We start from the raw sequence: 17,369 nt of genomic DNA on the forward strand, positions 1-17,369 counted from the left end.
TTGGAGGCATCGCAGATAAACACACCTGCTCATTTAATTTCATCTCATTTACTTTTATGCATTGGGCAGATGCTTTTACACAAAGCCACTTACTTTGGATTCAATGTTTAGATGTGATCAGTTCATGCATTTGCTGGGAATTAAACCCATGACTGTGATGTTGCCAGCATCATGAGCTACTGTGTGAACTATACAGCCATTTATCATGTTGCAAGGGTTAATATATTGGTAGATGACTTGTTTTCACATGCATCAGTATTTTATGGCTGATAACCAGTATTATGCTTTTTTACAGCATGTTGCAGCAATTTTTTATGGTATTAGATTGTAATTGAGATCATTTAATGGTAGTTATTTTAACAATTACAGCCATTAGCTAACCCATATAATGGTGATAGTTTATATAAAATATTTGATACACATGTCGAGATGTGATATTTTAGCAATATTTTAAATTAGTTTTTATATTTATTTTTCTAGTTTTTATTTACATTTTTTGTGAAGTGTTTTGTGATTTTTTTTTTTTTTTTTTTTTTTTTGGTCTTTTAATATTATTTTAAATTTATTTATATTTTTTATTTCAATTTTAGTTTCTATTATATTATAGTTTATTGTGCTTATAATAAAATAATATGAAATAATGTATTTGTGATTTTATAAACTTCAAGTAAGTGAAGAATCAGAAGACAGATGCATAACTAATAGCAATGTTATTTTTGTATCATAAAGATATTATCATATTTGTTTATATTAATATTCCTAATTTTCATTTCACTTTGTGGGATTTTGACATTATTTTTAGTTTTTATGTCTGTATAGTTTTTATATATTTTTTCCAATTTCAGCTTTAGTTTTAAATTATATAATTTCAACTAACAATTTGTTTAGTCAACCATAATAAACCTACACCATAGTACTTTAAAAAGAGTTTGCATACAATACTTGATTTGTTCTTTAAGGCATTCTGTGGTTTAAATATTTTTGTTTAATGATTGCTAAACTCAATTATGTGTTGTTCATCTTGTTGATTGTGTGATTGTTTCTATGTAATGGCCTGATTTTCCAAGCAGAAGCTTTAAGACATTATTGTAAAAAAGGTTGCTGCTCTTTATTTTGTGGCAGTGCTGTGTTCAATGACATCATCAGGTGCGATTCTTGAATTCCCTGAAGTTAATTTATAAGTTAAATGTGCATGATTGAAACCAGATGTAGTTTAGTTAGTTGTGAATCCAACATCAAGTGCATGGTTAGTGCATGAGTTGTCCGTCCCGGAAGTCCCCCGCACATCTCTCCACCTTCTCCTGTTTCTGTTCTCCTCTAGTCTTTCTCTAATGGAGGATACTGTTACCCATAGTGCTCTAGCTGGCATGAGAGGCCAAACACATGTAGTGGAGTGTAACACGACTCAATTGTGTTCTGTAAGCAGACGTGGGAAAAGTTTACCTCTGCGGAGGGTTGCTAAACAATGTGCTTTAGAAGAAGAAGACCGACTCGTGTGTGTGTGTGTATTTATGTATGTGTATATGTATTTTACTTTGTTTATGAGTGTTCCTGATCATATTATACACAATTCATCCATGCATGTTATTGTGAAGTCTTTTCACCATTCAATCATATTTGTGATTGATAATATCACGTACCACACAATTTTTTTTTAAATTGCATCAAAAAAAAAGTGTATAAACAATTTTCACTCAGAAATTGCTAGTAAAATTCAAAAGAAATTTGCCAAGAAATAGCAACATATTAAACGTGAAAATTTATAAAAAATTAAAAAGGATGTTTCCCCCCCCCCATTGCTCATTAATTGATCAAATTTTAGTTGCAAAATTGCTCAAATGAGATATTTATGTTACACGCTTTTTCTCAGAATTCACTCAAGACTTCGGATCATTACATATTTCTGGGGTTGTAGGTAAATGTTTTAGAAATGACCCAAGAAACAGCTAATACTCTATAAAACTAGATTTTTAAATATATGCAATAAATACAATTTCAGTCTTTTTACTTCAAAATTTAATTTAAATTTAATATTTCTTCTTGCTGTTTCTTTGTAATGAATTTACCAGCAATTTTTGGTTGAAATTGTTTCTGCATGGATTGCTTTTCAGTGTGTGTTTGTAAATTAAAATCAAATATTGCATAAGATATAAAGCACCATTTTCATCCCATGTGTTCAAGAGAACAAAATCTTCACTTCCAGCAAAACTGCTGTTAAATATCAGTAATAAAAGGATGATAAGATGTTGCAACCAAGGACGCCTGCTCTGCGTCCAGAAATGTATTTGTTAACATTTATATTTATATATTTTTTTTACATTTATATTGTACGCACATTTAAAAGATTTCAAAAATTAATTTCCATCCAGGATTTTTAAATGTAAAATATATGATTTTTTACTTTACAGTATTTGGGTGGAAGGATAGATAATGTTATTGCTGATTTAAAATGTTAACAAGGAGACAAGAGATGTACAGCAAAATATACATATTTTAAGTAAAATTCTTGGTTCTATATATTACAAATTAATTGCTGTGATAATAGATGTAATGAACTGTATTTCTATTTATATAAAAATATACTTATCTAAAACTTTACTGTGATTAAACACACTTTTGGAAGTATAGCTTTAAGAAGAGTGACTCTTATTTTCCCAAGATGCCTTGTGCAAATCAGTTTTGCAATTCACTGGATTCAAATTCTCACCCATTTGCTTTACAAGTCAGGAAATTCAAATCCTGGAGCATTGGCCTTTCAGTTCTTGGGAGCAATTTGCTTGTGTTGTGTTGGAGGGAGAGAAGATTTTACTAGTGCAACCTGAACAGAAACATGAGTGAGACTCAAAAACACATTTTACCTGAATGCGTCATCATGTGCATTCAAATATACATGGAAAAGTCTAAAATAAACAATCGGAAAGTATTTTTGTGAGGAATATTATGTCTGAGAACCTTTTTTTTTTTTTTTTTACCCTGCATTTAATCTTTCTGGAAGAATATTAAGAAGTTCTTATCTGCAATGTTTCATTTCTGATGCTGAAGCTGAATTCACCCTGACAAAACATAAGTCCAACACACACCACCAAAACCTGCTCTCTCATGCATGCACCAATGCATCTAGCTAAACTTATTTCTTTAAAGTGCATCGGCCTCTCAGGATATGGCAGAAAAATATGGAAAAATGTATTAAAGATGTAATCAAAAAGACAATAAACACTATTAACAGTAATTATTTTATTATGTTGCAATCAAACTTATAGCAATATTTGTTAGTTCTGTATGTTGTTTCAGGTTTGGCATTATCTAAGATCCTCTGAGGGGTTTGCATCATCTCTTCTCAGGTGTTCTGGATCCAGACTGAAGCTTGTGTAAATCAGTTACCTCAGTATTTCAATCCTGATGTGGCGGAAATAGAGAAACAAATCGAGGCATAATTGGCATAGCTGCTGTTCCAAACAATGATGATTTTCAACCCAAGCTAAATAATAATAATGCACATATGATCAGATACAACTGCAGACCAAGATTATGAGATGCATTATTTGAAGCCAAAGAGATGCGTTTTTAATCTAGATTTAAACCGAGAGAGTGTGTCTGAACCCTGAACATTATCAGGAAGGCTATTCCAGAGTTTGGGAGCCAAATGTGAAAAACCTCCTTTAGTGAATTTTCTATCCTAGGAACTACCAAAAGTCCAGCGTTTTGTGATCTTAGGGAGCGTGATGGGTTGTAGCGTGGTAGAAGGCTAGTTAGGTACGCAGGAGATAAAACATTTAGGGCCTTCTAGGTAAGTAATAATAATTTGCAACTGATACGAAACTTAATAGGTAATAGGTAGGAGAGACTGTAAAATTGGGGTAATATGATCATATTTTCTTGACCTGGTAAGGACTCTAGCTGCTGTATTTTGGACTATCTGTAGCTTGTTTATTTACGAAGCAGGACAACCACCTAGAAGTGCATTACAATAGTCCAGTCTAGAGGTCATGAATGCATGAACTAGCTTTTCTGCATCAGAAACATAAAACATGTTTCGTAGCTTGGCAATGTTTCTAAGATGGAAGAATGCAGTTTTGGTTACATGGGAGATATTATTTTTCAAAGGTTGCTGTCTAATATTACACCCAGATTTGTGACTGTAGAGGAAGTTACAGTACATCTGTCGAGCTGCAAATTGTAATCCAAGAGATACTGTGTACTGCTTTTTGGTTCAATAAGTAAAATCTCTGTCTTATCCGAATTTAATAGGAGGAATATTGGTCATGCAAAATAAATTAACACACTCTGTTAACTTAGATAATTTAGAAGTTTCATCTGGTCTTGTTGAGATATATAGTTGAGTATCATTTGCATAACAGCGGAAACTAATCCTGTATTTTCTAATAATATTAACAAGGGGCAACATGTCTATTAAAAAAAAATAGCAGAGGACCTAGGATAGATCCTTGTGGCACTTCATACTTTACTGGTGATAATTGAGAAGATGGTTGCGACAATACAGGTAGGATCTAAACCAACTTAGAGCCTGCCCTTGAATACCTGTATTTTGTATTTAATACCTGTACAGTTTTGTAATCAATCTATGAGTATGTCATGATCTATGGTGTCGAGCGCAGCACTTAGATCAAGTAAAACTTACAATGAGATGCAGCCTTGATCTGACGCAAGAAGCAGGTCATTTATAATTTTAACAAGCTCAGTTTATGTGCTATAGTGGGGCATGAAACCTGCCTGAAATTCTTCATACAGATATTTTTTGCAGGAAGGAGCAAAATTGAGCAAACTTTTTCAAAAATTTTAGACATAAATGGAAGATTTGAAATGGGACTGTAATTTGCCAGTTCACTGGGATTTAGTTGTGGTTTCTTAATAACCGCCAGCTTGAATGGTTTTGGGACGTGTTAAATGACCAAGTGATACTTGTTTTTAAGCCAATGACTGTGATTGGCTGTTTCCATCAAAAAGCAAGACTATTATTTATACATTTGCCGTATTGAATGAATACTGAATTTGAAAGTATTTATAAAACCATGTGACAGTTTACACAGGACTAGATTAATGAACAATTTAGGCAAATTTGTTCTGCCTGGGCTTCATGAAGAAAGATTATGTAATGTGGAAATGAAAAAAAAAAAAACAACTAGCACAAAAATAAAATACATTTTAAAAATAGAACAAAGTGATTTTTTAAAATAATTTATTTCTCATTAATTGGTCTATTTATATTTTGTAATTTTGTCTATTTAGAATTTGCCTAACACTAATGTCAATATCTAAGGTGAATTATAGTGTTTAGTTGCAAAATTGCTAAAAATGTAAATAATTAACTTTACACACTTTATATTAGTGTGTATATATACCAGTATTAGTAAAGATCTTATAGTTTTGCTGAATGAAAGAGAATATGTGCACATGGTTGAGCACTTGTATATTTTATTATTTTAATTTAATTTAATTGGTTGTGCCATTCTCAATGAAAAATCATTTTAATCTCCGTAGTAACTCTACAATTCTATTCAACCTCAAATGGTTATTGAAGACAGTTTTGTTGAATTGGAAATGTAAAACTGTCATGTGCACTCTGTATGTACAGTGTAAGGTGTGTCCTAACCACTTCCCTAACCACCTTTATGCTGAACGTCTTTTTTTACTTCTCTGTTAAATTACACTAAAACGTCTCTTCCGCACTGTTTTAACGCATATAAACAAGGAAAGATAAGGACATATGTAACTCTGTCGGTTTTGTGAGATGTTCGCAGAAGCTGCCTTGTCTCTCCTCTAAGGTTGCACAACAGCAGGTGAATGTGATCTCAAAGGGATCCCTGTGTTTTCTCCTTCTGGTTTTTTTCTCGAACCCTTCCCCCATGTGAAAGGGTTTCCATAGCGTAGCTCAGTGCAAGACTTTAAACCCGTTTCCCGAGACCTGCTTGTATTCACATTACTGCAGATGCTCTGTGTAGACGTAGGCAGTTGTTTAGCCGGTTGAATGGGAATCTTTGTTCTCGTCATCATAGAGCAGAGAGTATGCGATGACGTGTGTGATTGTATGTCTGTTTGTAGATCAGGATTGTTGGATAGTGTCATTCACGGAACAGGGAAGAGTTGTACGAGATAAAGTTTGGTGACTGTTTTTTTCCATTTGAAAACCACCAACACACAAACATAGATACAGCTAATAGATGGTTTGCAATTCAAAAGCGTGTGTTTAAAACCGAAGACTCTTATTATAGCATTCCAGAGATACTTGACATGGGAATGTTGACATGCACTGAGAACTGGTTTATTATATACAGTGAACAGTGATCACTTAACTCATTAACACCAGCTGTTGTTCACAGACAAAAGGAGATGTTTGAGCTGTAATGGAGTGAATGGTGAAAGTGGACGGCTGAAGGGTTTTGTGTGTGAGTTAAGATTCTAACTGAACGTGTTGTTCTGGTCGCGTCAGACTGAAGTATGCTGTAGTATTCACACTTGATCTGCCATAAATAGATTCAAAGGTTAAACACGTCAGCTGGAAATCTCTACATAAGACTGAGATCGTCCACCCATACGTCCGTCCGTCCATCATCCGTCAATCCATCACTCTCTCCATCCATCTATTTATCCATACATCCACCTATCTGTCAATCCGTCCATCCATCCATCAATTTTTTTGTTCACCCATCCACCTGTCTGTCCATCTGTCCATCCATCTGTTTTTCTGTCCATCCATCCATCCATCCACTCATCTGTCCATCCATTAGTCCATCCGTCCATCCATCCACTCATCTGTCCATCCATCCATCTGTCCTTCCATCCACCCAACCGTCTATTTGTCCATCCATCTGTCCTTCCATCCACCCATCCATCCATCCATCCACCCATCCATCAGGCCATCCATCCACTCATCTGTTCATCCATTAGCCCATCCATCCATCCATCCATCCATCAGGCCGTCCACCCATCCATCTGTCTGTCCGTCCACCCATCCATCTGTCCATCCGTCTATCCATCCATCTGTCCATCCGTCCACTCATCCATCTGTCTTTCCATCCACCCATTCCTTCTATTTGTCCATCCATCCGGCCATCCGTCCATCCATCCATCTGTCCGTCTGTCCGACCATCCATCTGTCCATCCGTCCACTCATCCATCTGTCCATCCATCCACCCATCCGTCTATTTATCCGTCTATCTGGCCATTCTTCCATCCATCTGGCCCTCCGTCCGTCTGTCCATCCACCCATCTGTCCATTTGTCCATCCATCCATCCATCCATCCATCCATCCGTCCATCCATTTACCCATCTGTCCACCCATCCGTCTATTTGTCCATCCATTTGGCCATCCACCATCCGTCCATCTGTCCATTCACCCATCCGTCTATTTGTCCATCCACCTGGCCATCCTTCCATCCACCATCTGTCCATCCATCCATCCATCCATTCTTCCACCCATCCGTCCGTGCGTCCATCCATCCACCCATCCAAAAATGTCACCTCTTGTGGCATTACATCACATACGCAAAGTGAGCCGTGGATAAACATGGGTGTATGTTTTGCATGCTGTGTTTCTTTCTCTTTCCGGGTGTGTGCTGTGTTTTGCTCTTCACACAGCATCCTGTTAGAGTGTGTTATTTCAGCGCTTCGGGCCACATTTAATAAAAGTGTTTGTCTCCAGTTTGAATTCTGCTCTGCTGTTTGATTAGTGTAACTTCATCACAGGATTTAAGGATATTTAGCTCAAGGTATTCCCAAAACATGTCACGTCCTTCTGGTTTTCATGTAATATTTAACAAAGGAAAGGCATTGGGTTTTTATTGTTGGTAAATGTGTTAAGCAATACCTCATGTGATGAAAGGAGGACATATTTAAATATTTACAGAGGGATTCTACCCTGCTCAACTTTTCCAAATTAATCTCTTATCAAACAATGACTTCAGCTGGCTGGTATCGGTGATGCTTCAGAGATGCTAGACTGCTCAGCCGGATCACCTACACCTCAGGTTTCCATAAGACCAGAAGAGGATTATTGTGTGATTTGTGGCCGAATTTGCATCTGAGAAATTCATCCATCATTGAAGTCAACATGAAATCAAAAGTGACCTTCTGGCTGTTAAATATAGGCTGTTTACTTTCTTAAACCTTGCTTCTGGTCTTGTTGTTAATTATTCAGCAGCAATGAAACCTATGTTTGACTTAATCATTGTTTTATCAAAATGTAGTGTCTTTTGCTGCCCATAAAACAGCCAAATCCTAACCCAATCTGACAAAAAAAATCATATCAAGACAATTGTTACCATCTAATTGATTACCAGTGAAATTTTGAACAGGATTTTTTCTTTTGGTTATGTTTCCGGGATAATGTTTCACTTAGAAATGCATCATATTCTGGATGTAGAACAGATTGTGAACCCTGTTGACTTTGAAGAAGACCTTCTTTGTTTTTATTGCACACACATACATATATTAGTCATTCCTGTTGCTCAGACAGTAAAGGCATCATGGCTCTTGATTTTGATTCTCATACAAAGAAATATAAGGTATATGTTGTATGGTACAACATACGTTAAAATACATTTAATATTTCTTGTATATATGCAGTTTCAGTGACTTTGGATGCCTAAATATATATGCATTGCAGTAGCAAAAAAACCTGTGTGTGTTTTTGTTTTTTGTGGATTTGTGTATATTATTACATATGAAAATGTCATCATCTGACCTAGATCTTATCAGAACTAGACAAGCTGTCTCTAGTGGTATGGATGCATGTGCAGCTGTGGTTTGCTGTGTTTTCTGACTGCTGGTGTTGTGTGATGCTGGATATTACGTGGCGTTACCCATGAGGCTACAGTCTGAGGAACGTCAGATATCTTCAGAATATTTTTTCACCAGCAGCACGTTTTGTCCTGTAAAGCGTCTCTGTGTCAAAGTTTGTCTCGGTTTTTTGTATTTAGTTAATGCATAATGCATTTAATACCTTTCATTTTCATCATGAACAATGGACTTTTTGCTGAATTGAGGAATCCATACAGTGTGAAAACACTGATCACATGCTCTAGGAATGCTGCTGAGAAGGAAGCAATCAGTTAATAATAATAATTATGATAATAATGTATTGTTTATTATTGATGAGGATGATGATGATAATAATGTATTATTTAATCATAATAATTATAATTTAATATGAATACAATATTCATTACATTTTAAAATACATATTTAGTTTTTCAAATGAACAAGGAAATGCACAATTTATTTATTGTTAAATTGATGTTAAAAAAATATTTATAAATCAATTTTAAATACAACTAAATTGCTTCTCAAAAGAATGTTTTTTTTCCCCCTCTGTTGCTATTCAAGTACAAAAATATGTTTTATGTGTATGCATATAAAATAACACAAATATATTTTACCTTCATTTTTTTCAAGTATGTTTTTATATATTTATAAAAATTTTAGTATTATGACTAAGTTGTGTTTTTGTAATTTTTCTGATTTTTAGTAGATTTTTATATTTAATATATAGCCTACGTAGTTTGTATTTTTCTTTTTCTTTGTTTAGCTTATGTAGTGTTAGTTAATTTAGCACTTCAGTTACTAATTAAATGAAAATGACAAATGTTGCATTGACAACTAGCTAAAATAAATTAAGTTTATTTTTTTTGTCAGTATTTAATTTCAAATCACAGCTTTTTATGGTTTATATTTTTTTAATATATATAAAAAACATAGAATTTGTGTCTTAAATTTTTATGTACCTGGAGGAACAAAAATAGTATTTTGTATGTTTAGTGTGTGTAGTGGAAAAAGCGTGTGTGTGTTTCTGCATGGTATTAGAAAGCCAAATTAGTTTTGACATGTTGCTGCACGACACGCAAATCTGTCAATTACTGTCTCTCTGTGCTGTTTAAAAGTCTTAATGCAATAATTGTGTGTTTTCTGGGATCAGAGGGTCTCTCAGGATGAGTGCTCGAGCGCGGGCCGCTTCCCAGGGTTCCCTGGAGGACCCAGATGACGAGGTGGTGCCCTACAGCGACGACGAGACAGACGAAGAGCTACAGTCGGAAGATGATCTGGATCGCAGCGGAGAGCAGCTCCCAGAACCAGAAACCAGACCCCCACCTGCCGTCGGTGAGCATGAGGACGGATCTGCTGTGAAAGTGTCCTGTCAGTGTTTGTTCTGTGTTCTGACTGTGATTCTCGTCTCAGAGCCCGGCTGGAGCGTCCGAGCCAATGACCGGGAGTACTGCAATCAGCCGGAGTTCAAGAAGAAGGTCTTCCTGTGCATCAAGAAAAGCAAATATTCTGTGAGTGAATCCGTTGCTATCTTGAATAAAAAGCTGAAATACCGGTTTGCACACTGGTTTGGAATAATTCAGATTTTTTGAATATTTCGAAAAGAAAGTTTTCAGCCGCATTTAATTGAACAGAATACATCATGTATTGTCAAATGTAATCATCAGCATCATTACTCCATCCTTCAGCGTCTGATTATTATCAATGCTGAAAACAGTTCTGCTGCTTCGTATTTTTTAAGCAAGTGATTTCTTTAGAATATAAAAATGTATTATTTTATTCAACAAGGATGGTTTAAATTGATCAAAAGTGACATTTGTAATGTTTATATTAATTAAACAGCAAATCAGCATATCAGAATGATTTCTGAAGATCATGTGACACTGAAGACTGAAAATACAGCTTTGATCACAGAAATAAATTACATTTTATTATATACTCAAATAGAAAACAGATGTTTGAAATTGTAATAATATTTCGCAATTTTTACTCCGTTTTTTATCAAATAAAAGCAACTTTGGGGAACAGAAGAGACTTCTTTAAAAAACATTTAAAAAAAAATAATTCTACACATTTGACTGGTGTTCCATACATAAATAATTGTATTTGTTATTTTATTTTAAGCTTTTATTTTGGGGTGATGTGGTGCTTGAAGTGAGCTTGTAAGCAAAAGTCAGTGACTGTGCCTTTAAGAGGCTGGAGTCTAGAGATTGTCCTGGCAAATACTGCGAGCGTCCTCAGATAATGATTTCCCTAAACACTAGACGCTGGATTCTTCCACTGTTTACACCACACACAGTGAGTGTTTGATGAAGGAAGGTGTTTTCAGCTTAAACTAAAGGACCCTGAAAGTGAAACTATACTTTTACTACTATACCATAATCATTATTTTGATACGTTTCCTCTCATACAAGCTTTGCAATCATTGAATGTATTGGTCAAACCAGTGTTCAATTAACATTAATTTACAGTTTTCTGAGAAGGGACTCTGTATCTGTTTTTCTCTGTTAAATGTTTAATTTGTAGTCACATAAATCACTTCTGAATTCACCTGAAAAACAACAACGATAACGTGACACAGTTTAGCTTCAAAGGTGACATTTCTGTATATTAATTACACTCATGGTTCATATTTCTACTCAAACATTGTCTTAGTGTTACACTGCAGTCCGAGACATTTATATCTATAACACGTCATGCATTTTGTGTTCGATTAGTCTCTTATTTGTTTTGTTGTGTTAAATATCTCTTAACACCTTGGGGCTCGGCCTCTATTATTGTCTAAACTAAGAGTTTTATGATCATTTTCTTGCATCATTTTCACGTTAGACATGCAACAGGTCTGTTCAGAATGGAGGAGTTTAGGATCTTTGGTATGACTATTATCTGAGACTGGCTAAACGAGTCCTTCGGTCTCAGATGTGTCAAGGTTTGCCGTGTGTCGTGTGTTCTGTGTGAGATGTATGACTGGATTCATCTTGAGGTGAAATGTTACCCCACGAGAGCAGATAGAGATGTGTTGTGATTTACATTTATGGAAATCAGTTGGGTTTGGTAACTAAAATTGTCAATGAGAAAGAGACCGAGAGTGAATGGAACTGAAATAGAGAAAACTAAAAATAGAAAAACAGGAAAATGAATTGCAGAGAAACATGGAGTCAGACTCATGAATATGAACCTGTTTGGACGATTGTTTCTGCCATGGGGTTAAAATAATGCAAATAAAGTCATTTAAACTTTTTTATATTTTTTGAAGTGTGTGTCTCACAATTCTGAGAAAAGAAGTCAGTATTACAAGTTAAAAAAATGTCACGGTTCATTTAATGAAATCTTTTTTTTTTTTTTCATCCATGGCAGTGAAAAATAGAATTCTGGCATGGAGTCAGAATTCCAATTTAAAAAAAAAAAGTTGCATTAACATTTATTTATATAAATAAATGTGATATTTATAGTAATTAATTCTGAATTGCAAAATATATATTTTTAATAAATCTATTAAAATATAAAATGAATTACTTAATATTTTAAAGAAAATGTTATGTTCTCATTTTATTAACTATTTGAAAATGTGATGTGAACTTGACTCCATCTGTTTTTATGTCAAAAATCTGAATTCAGTGGAAAATTACTAAATTGCAAAAAATAAACATGACAAAAGTCAAAATTGTGAGATGTAAAATCTCAAGATTAAGTGAAATGAACTCATAATTAAAAAAAAAAAAGTTAGCATTGTGGGATTGTGTCTATTCTATGCTATGCTATGCTACACAGTACTATGCTATGTTATGGTGGAAACTTCCATGAAATCTTTAATCCATATCTAAAGACAAGTTTTTATTTAGATTTTTGATAAATATTGTTAATGTATTCATCTGCTGCTCCAGCCTCATAATTCAGAAAGCTCCTGAGAAACTAGTCTGCATTATTTCACAACTAACAACGGTTAAACCTTCTGAAGAGTCTTGGGTTACAAGTGAAGCTATTTTCCCTTACAAAGCCTTGAATTTTTCCGTGAAATATTGATATATTATTTCTCATTCAGCAGGTAATGTTTTATGTAAAGCATATCTTAATTAATTGTGATTAGTTCACAATTCAGTCCTTTTGGGATGAGGACTTGCACAAATGAAGATTTGAATGTTTTTCCACCAGTTTGATAATAACTTGAATTTCTGTCAATTTTAAGGGCAATGCAATCAAGACGTACAAATACAACGTCTTGACCTTCCTGCCACTGAACCTGTACGAGCAGTTTAAGAGAGCGGCCAACCTCTACTTCCTGTGTCTGCTGATCCTGCAGGTGAACGCCCACAAACACTGCATCTACTAGAAGATGTGTATTAGTCATTTATGAGAATTGTGTGATTTTATTATTTATTTCAAATGTATTATTATTTTATATTATTTACATCTGTCGCTCAGCATATATATGTGTTGATTAAAGTATGGAAAATATGTAAAAAAAAAATATATATAGAATTAATTAAATAATGTATTTATGAATATTATGAAATGAACTTCATATAATCTGTTTTCATATGTCACATCATTAAAAATATATGAAATATAAAATAGATTCATATAAACTACAAATATTTTGTTTTATTTATATAAATAAAATACAAAAAAATGTATCTTTCAAAAATAATATATGTGTATAATGTATATCTCACAAATATTTATAAAGAATATTGTTTTGATATAATAATTGAAAATAAAAAGGGTATGTCAGCTCATTAAATAATACACACACACACACACACACACACACACACACACACACACACACAAAGACAGACAGACAGACAGACACACACACACACACAGACAAACAGAGAGACACACACACACAGACAGACACACACAGACACACAGACACGCAGACAGACAGACAGACGCACACACACACAGACAAACAGACAGACGCACACACACAGACACAGACAGACGCACACACAGACACAGACAGACACAGAGACACACAGACACAGACAGACACACGCACAGACGCACACACACAGACAGATGCACAGACACAGACAGACGCACAGACACAGACAGATGCACAGACACAGACAGACGCACACACAGACACAGACAGACACAGAGACACACAGACACAGACAGACACACGCACAGACGCACACACACAGACAGATGCACAGACACAGACAGACGCACAGACACAGACAGATGCACAGACACAGACAGACGCACACACAGACACAGACAGACACAGAGACACACAGACACAGACAGACGCACACACAGACACAGAGACACACAGACACAGACAGACACACGCACAGACGCACACACACAGACACAGACAGACGCACACACACAGACACAGACACAGACGCACACACACAGACACAGACGCACACACACAGACAGACGCACACACACAGACACAGACAGACGCACACACAGACACAGACAGACACAGACACAGACAGACGCACACACACAGACACAGACAGACGCACACACACAGACACAGACAGACGCACACACACAGACAGACGCACACACACAGACACAGACAGACACAGACAGACACACAGACACAGACAGACGCACAGACGCACACACACAGACACAGACAGACGCACACACACTCTATAAAATGTATTGCTGTAATATTTGAAGATGAACGGGTTGTTTTTGGATCTGGTGTAGTTCTCTGAACATGCATGTGCGTGTTTGAATGTTTCAGATCATTCCTCAAATCACCACGCTGCCGTGGTACACCACCCTGGTGCCGTTAGTGCTGGTGTTGGGCATCACCGCCATTAAAGACCTGGTGGACGACCTGGTGAGTCCCTGACTGTGCTTTCTGAGGGAATGGGTTTGTTGAGAGGCAGCCAGTAGTTGTCAGGACGTGCTAATGGTTTCTGTCATCTGATCTGTGTCTCGTTGGAAGGCACGACACAGGATGGACAAAGAAATCAACAACAGAAGGTGTGACGTGCTGCTCAATGGCAGGTGAAGAGCCACCTTTAATCTGCTTTAATAGTGCATGAGATTAGTGCTCCTGTTCGTCAGTGAAAAACAATTACCTAAACGCAAGCCTGAATTCTCCATTTTTCAGGTTTGAAGAAACCAGATGGATGAACCTACAAGTTGGTGACGTGGTCAGACTAAAGAAAAATGATTTTATCCCAGTGAGTTCTTTTTGAATCTATTTGCTTTCCTGTTGAGATTCTGTTTTGTTTTGTTTTGTTTGGTTTGTTTTGTGTGTTTTTGTTGTTGTTGTTTTTGTTTTTGTTTTGGTTTGTTTTGTGTGTGTTTTTTTTTTTTTGGTTTGGTTTGGTTTTTTTTTTTTTTTTTTTTTGTTTTTTTTTTTGTTTGGGTTTTTTTGTGTGTGTTTTTTTTGGTTTTGTTTTGTTCATGTGCGATTTGAGTGTTTTCTTCATCTGTGGTGGAGCATTTATACATTATACAAATATAAATAAAAATAAAATAAAATTATACATAAAAAATAAACTTATCTATAACTGATTTATTTCTTAGATGTGTAGGTTTGCTCTATGCCATTTTAAAGACAAATTAATATTTAATGACATGCATAAAATAAAATAATGCAAATTAAAATATTTAACTGATATAGCATATATATATATATATATATATATATATATATATACATTTAAACATTTTATAAAATCTTAAAATTTTTATTTCATTATTTTCAGTGCATTTTTTATTTGTATTTAATTTAAATAAATTTTATTTATTTTATAATATTAGTGAAATATCCACTTTTAGAAACCTGAAGTATATCACATCATTGTCTATTTTAATGTTGGCCTGATTGAATTATGCTCGTTTCTCCACTTTTCCCAAATTTTATATATCCTACTTTATTAATAATTTGATTCTTATGTTACCTTGAACATCCATGTGGTTTGATGTCATGTTTCTTCACCGCTCTGATGTCATGTTTGGTTGGTTTCTCATCTTCACCTGTGTTTGACCTCATGTAGGCCGATATTCTGTTGTTGTCCAGTTCAAATCCCAATAGTCTGTGTTATGTAGAGACGGCGGAGCTCGACGGGTAAGAGACACATTAAACGCACACAGACCATCATCAGTGCATATTTCCACACTTTTAGACGAGTATTTCAATACGCAATGCCTATTTTTATGATGATTTATTTTTACAGTAGTCATAATCGACTAGTTCTGTCCATAACCACTGCATGAATCAGTTTGTGTGTGATCTGATGACTTCATGTCAGCACTACGAGAGCTCATTGAATGGAAGTTGTGTAATGGATTTGTTCTTTGTCTCGCACAGTTCAGTCCAAATACAATCGCTTTATTAAGTTTTCTTTATGTTCAAAACAATCATAATTCAGGTCCTGGCTTTGTTTGTCTGTGAGCTTCTGAATAGTTTCATTAATATGAACAAATTTAATTGATATAATTAATTTAATATTTAAATATTTTATAAATTTTTCAAATGCAAGCCTTGTTTCAAAATAAGAAACATGAAGTATTTCACATTAGTCTGTATTTTAATAGTTTAATGGATCCTAATTATGAAACTTTTTTTTTTTTTACATTTTCAGTCTATTTGTTTCAGTCCATCAAAACAAAAACACAACACATTTTATATACAATATAATCATAATTCAGTTCCTGTGTTCATCTGTCTGTTTAAATTGTTTCATAAATATTAAAATATTGAATTGATATAATATTTCTTAAATTTTATAACATTTTGATTTGCATTAAAATCTTTTAATGCTTATTGTTATAATATTAGTGAAATATCTTCAGCGAGAAACCTTAAATGTGTTTATGGATCCTAATTCATTACACACACCTTAAATGTTCATTTGCTCTCCTGTTTATGTTTGCTTTTCCTCTGTTTTACATTTTAAGGTATTTTTACATTTTCATTTGTTTAAATACACTTCCCTAATTTAGTTTTTACATGCAATAGAATTGTGATTCAGTTGCTGTGTCTGTGTGCTTTTCCACTGTTTCATAAATGTATACAAATTTTAAATATTTAATTGATAGAATATTTCATTTGTAATATTTGATAAAAGCTTTCTTATTTTAATATAAGTCTTTTAATGTTAAAATATTATAATGCCGGTGAAATATCCTTTGAAAGCAACTTGAAGTTGAAATTAAATATATATATAATTTTTTTAATAAATACTGAATATAAAATCTAAAAATAAAAATCAGAAAAAAACCAAATAAATATATATATAATATTAAAATTAAATGTATATTTTTCACTGCTTCATGAAAGAGGATGGGAGGTGTTTTTAGTGCTTGTTGTTGTCAGATGACTGACGACGTGTTGTTTCTCGTTCGTCCAGAGAGACGAATCTGAAGTTTAAGATGGGACTCAAGGTGACCGACGAGCGTCTTCAGGAGGAGAATCAGTTGGCCGGCTTTAATGGTGAGGGTTACACCTATTATAGTGTACTTCAGACAGACTTGGACACAAACCAGCAGATCATTTGTGTGCGAGTAGCTGCTTGACTGTGATTTTTACATGTTGGCCTCAAACCATGTGCTAACCAGGCGTGTCTGTCCTCACTAAAAACAAAATGCTCGTTTTG

General features: G+C 34.6%; 1 protein-coding gene across 1 annotated transcript in view; it reads left to right on the forward strand.

Annotated features, from left to right (window-relative positions):
- The window catches only part of LOC113039051 (phospholipid-transporting ATPase IC-like), a 34,648-nt gene that overhangs the window by 2,358 nt on the left and 14,921 nt on the right, over positions 1–17,369 (forward strand). The window contains exons 2-9 of the mRNA XM_026196923.1: positions 9,932–10,113; positions 10,192–10,289; positions 12,965–13,078; positions 14,498–14,596; positions 14,705–14,766; positions 14,873–14,945; positions 15,768–15,838; positions 17,124–17,206. Coding sequence (XP_026052708.1) covers positions 9,945–10,113; positions 10,192–10,289; positions 12,965–13,078; positions 14,498–14,596; positions 14,705–14,766; positions 14,873–14,945; positions 15,768–15,838; positions 17,124–17,206 — 769 coding nt within the window. The 5' untranslated portion in view covers positions 9,932–9,944. The remainder of the gene's footprint in view (positions 1–9,931; positions 10,114–10,191; positions 10,290–12,964; positions 13,079–14,497; positions 14,597–14,704; positions 14,767–14,872; positions 14,946–15,767; positions 15,839–17,123; positions 17,207–17,369) is intronic.

This window comes from Carassius auratus, chromosome 21, assembly GCF_003368295.1.
Source record: "Carassius auratus strain Wakin chromosome 21, ASM336829v1, whole genome shotgun sequence".
Classification (NCBI taxonomy): Eukaryota; Metazoa; Chordata; class Actinopteri; order Cypriniformes; family Cyprinidae; genus Carassius; species Carassius auratus.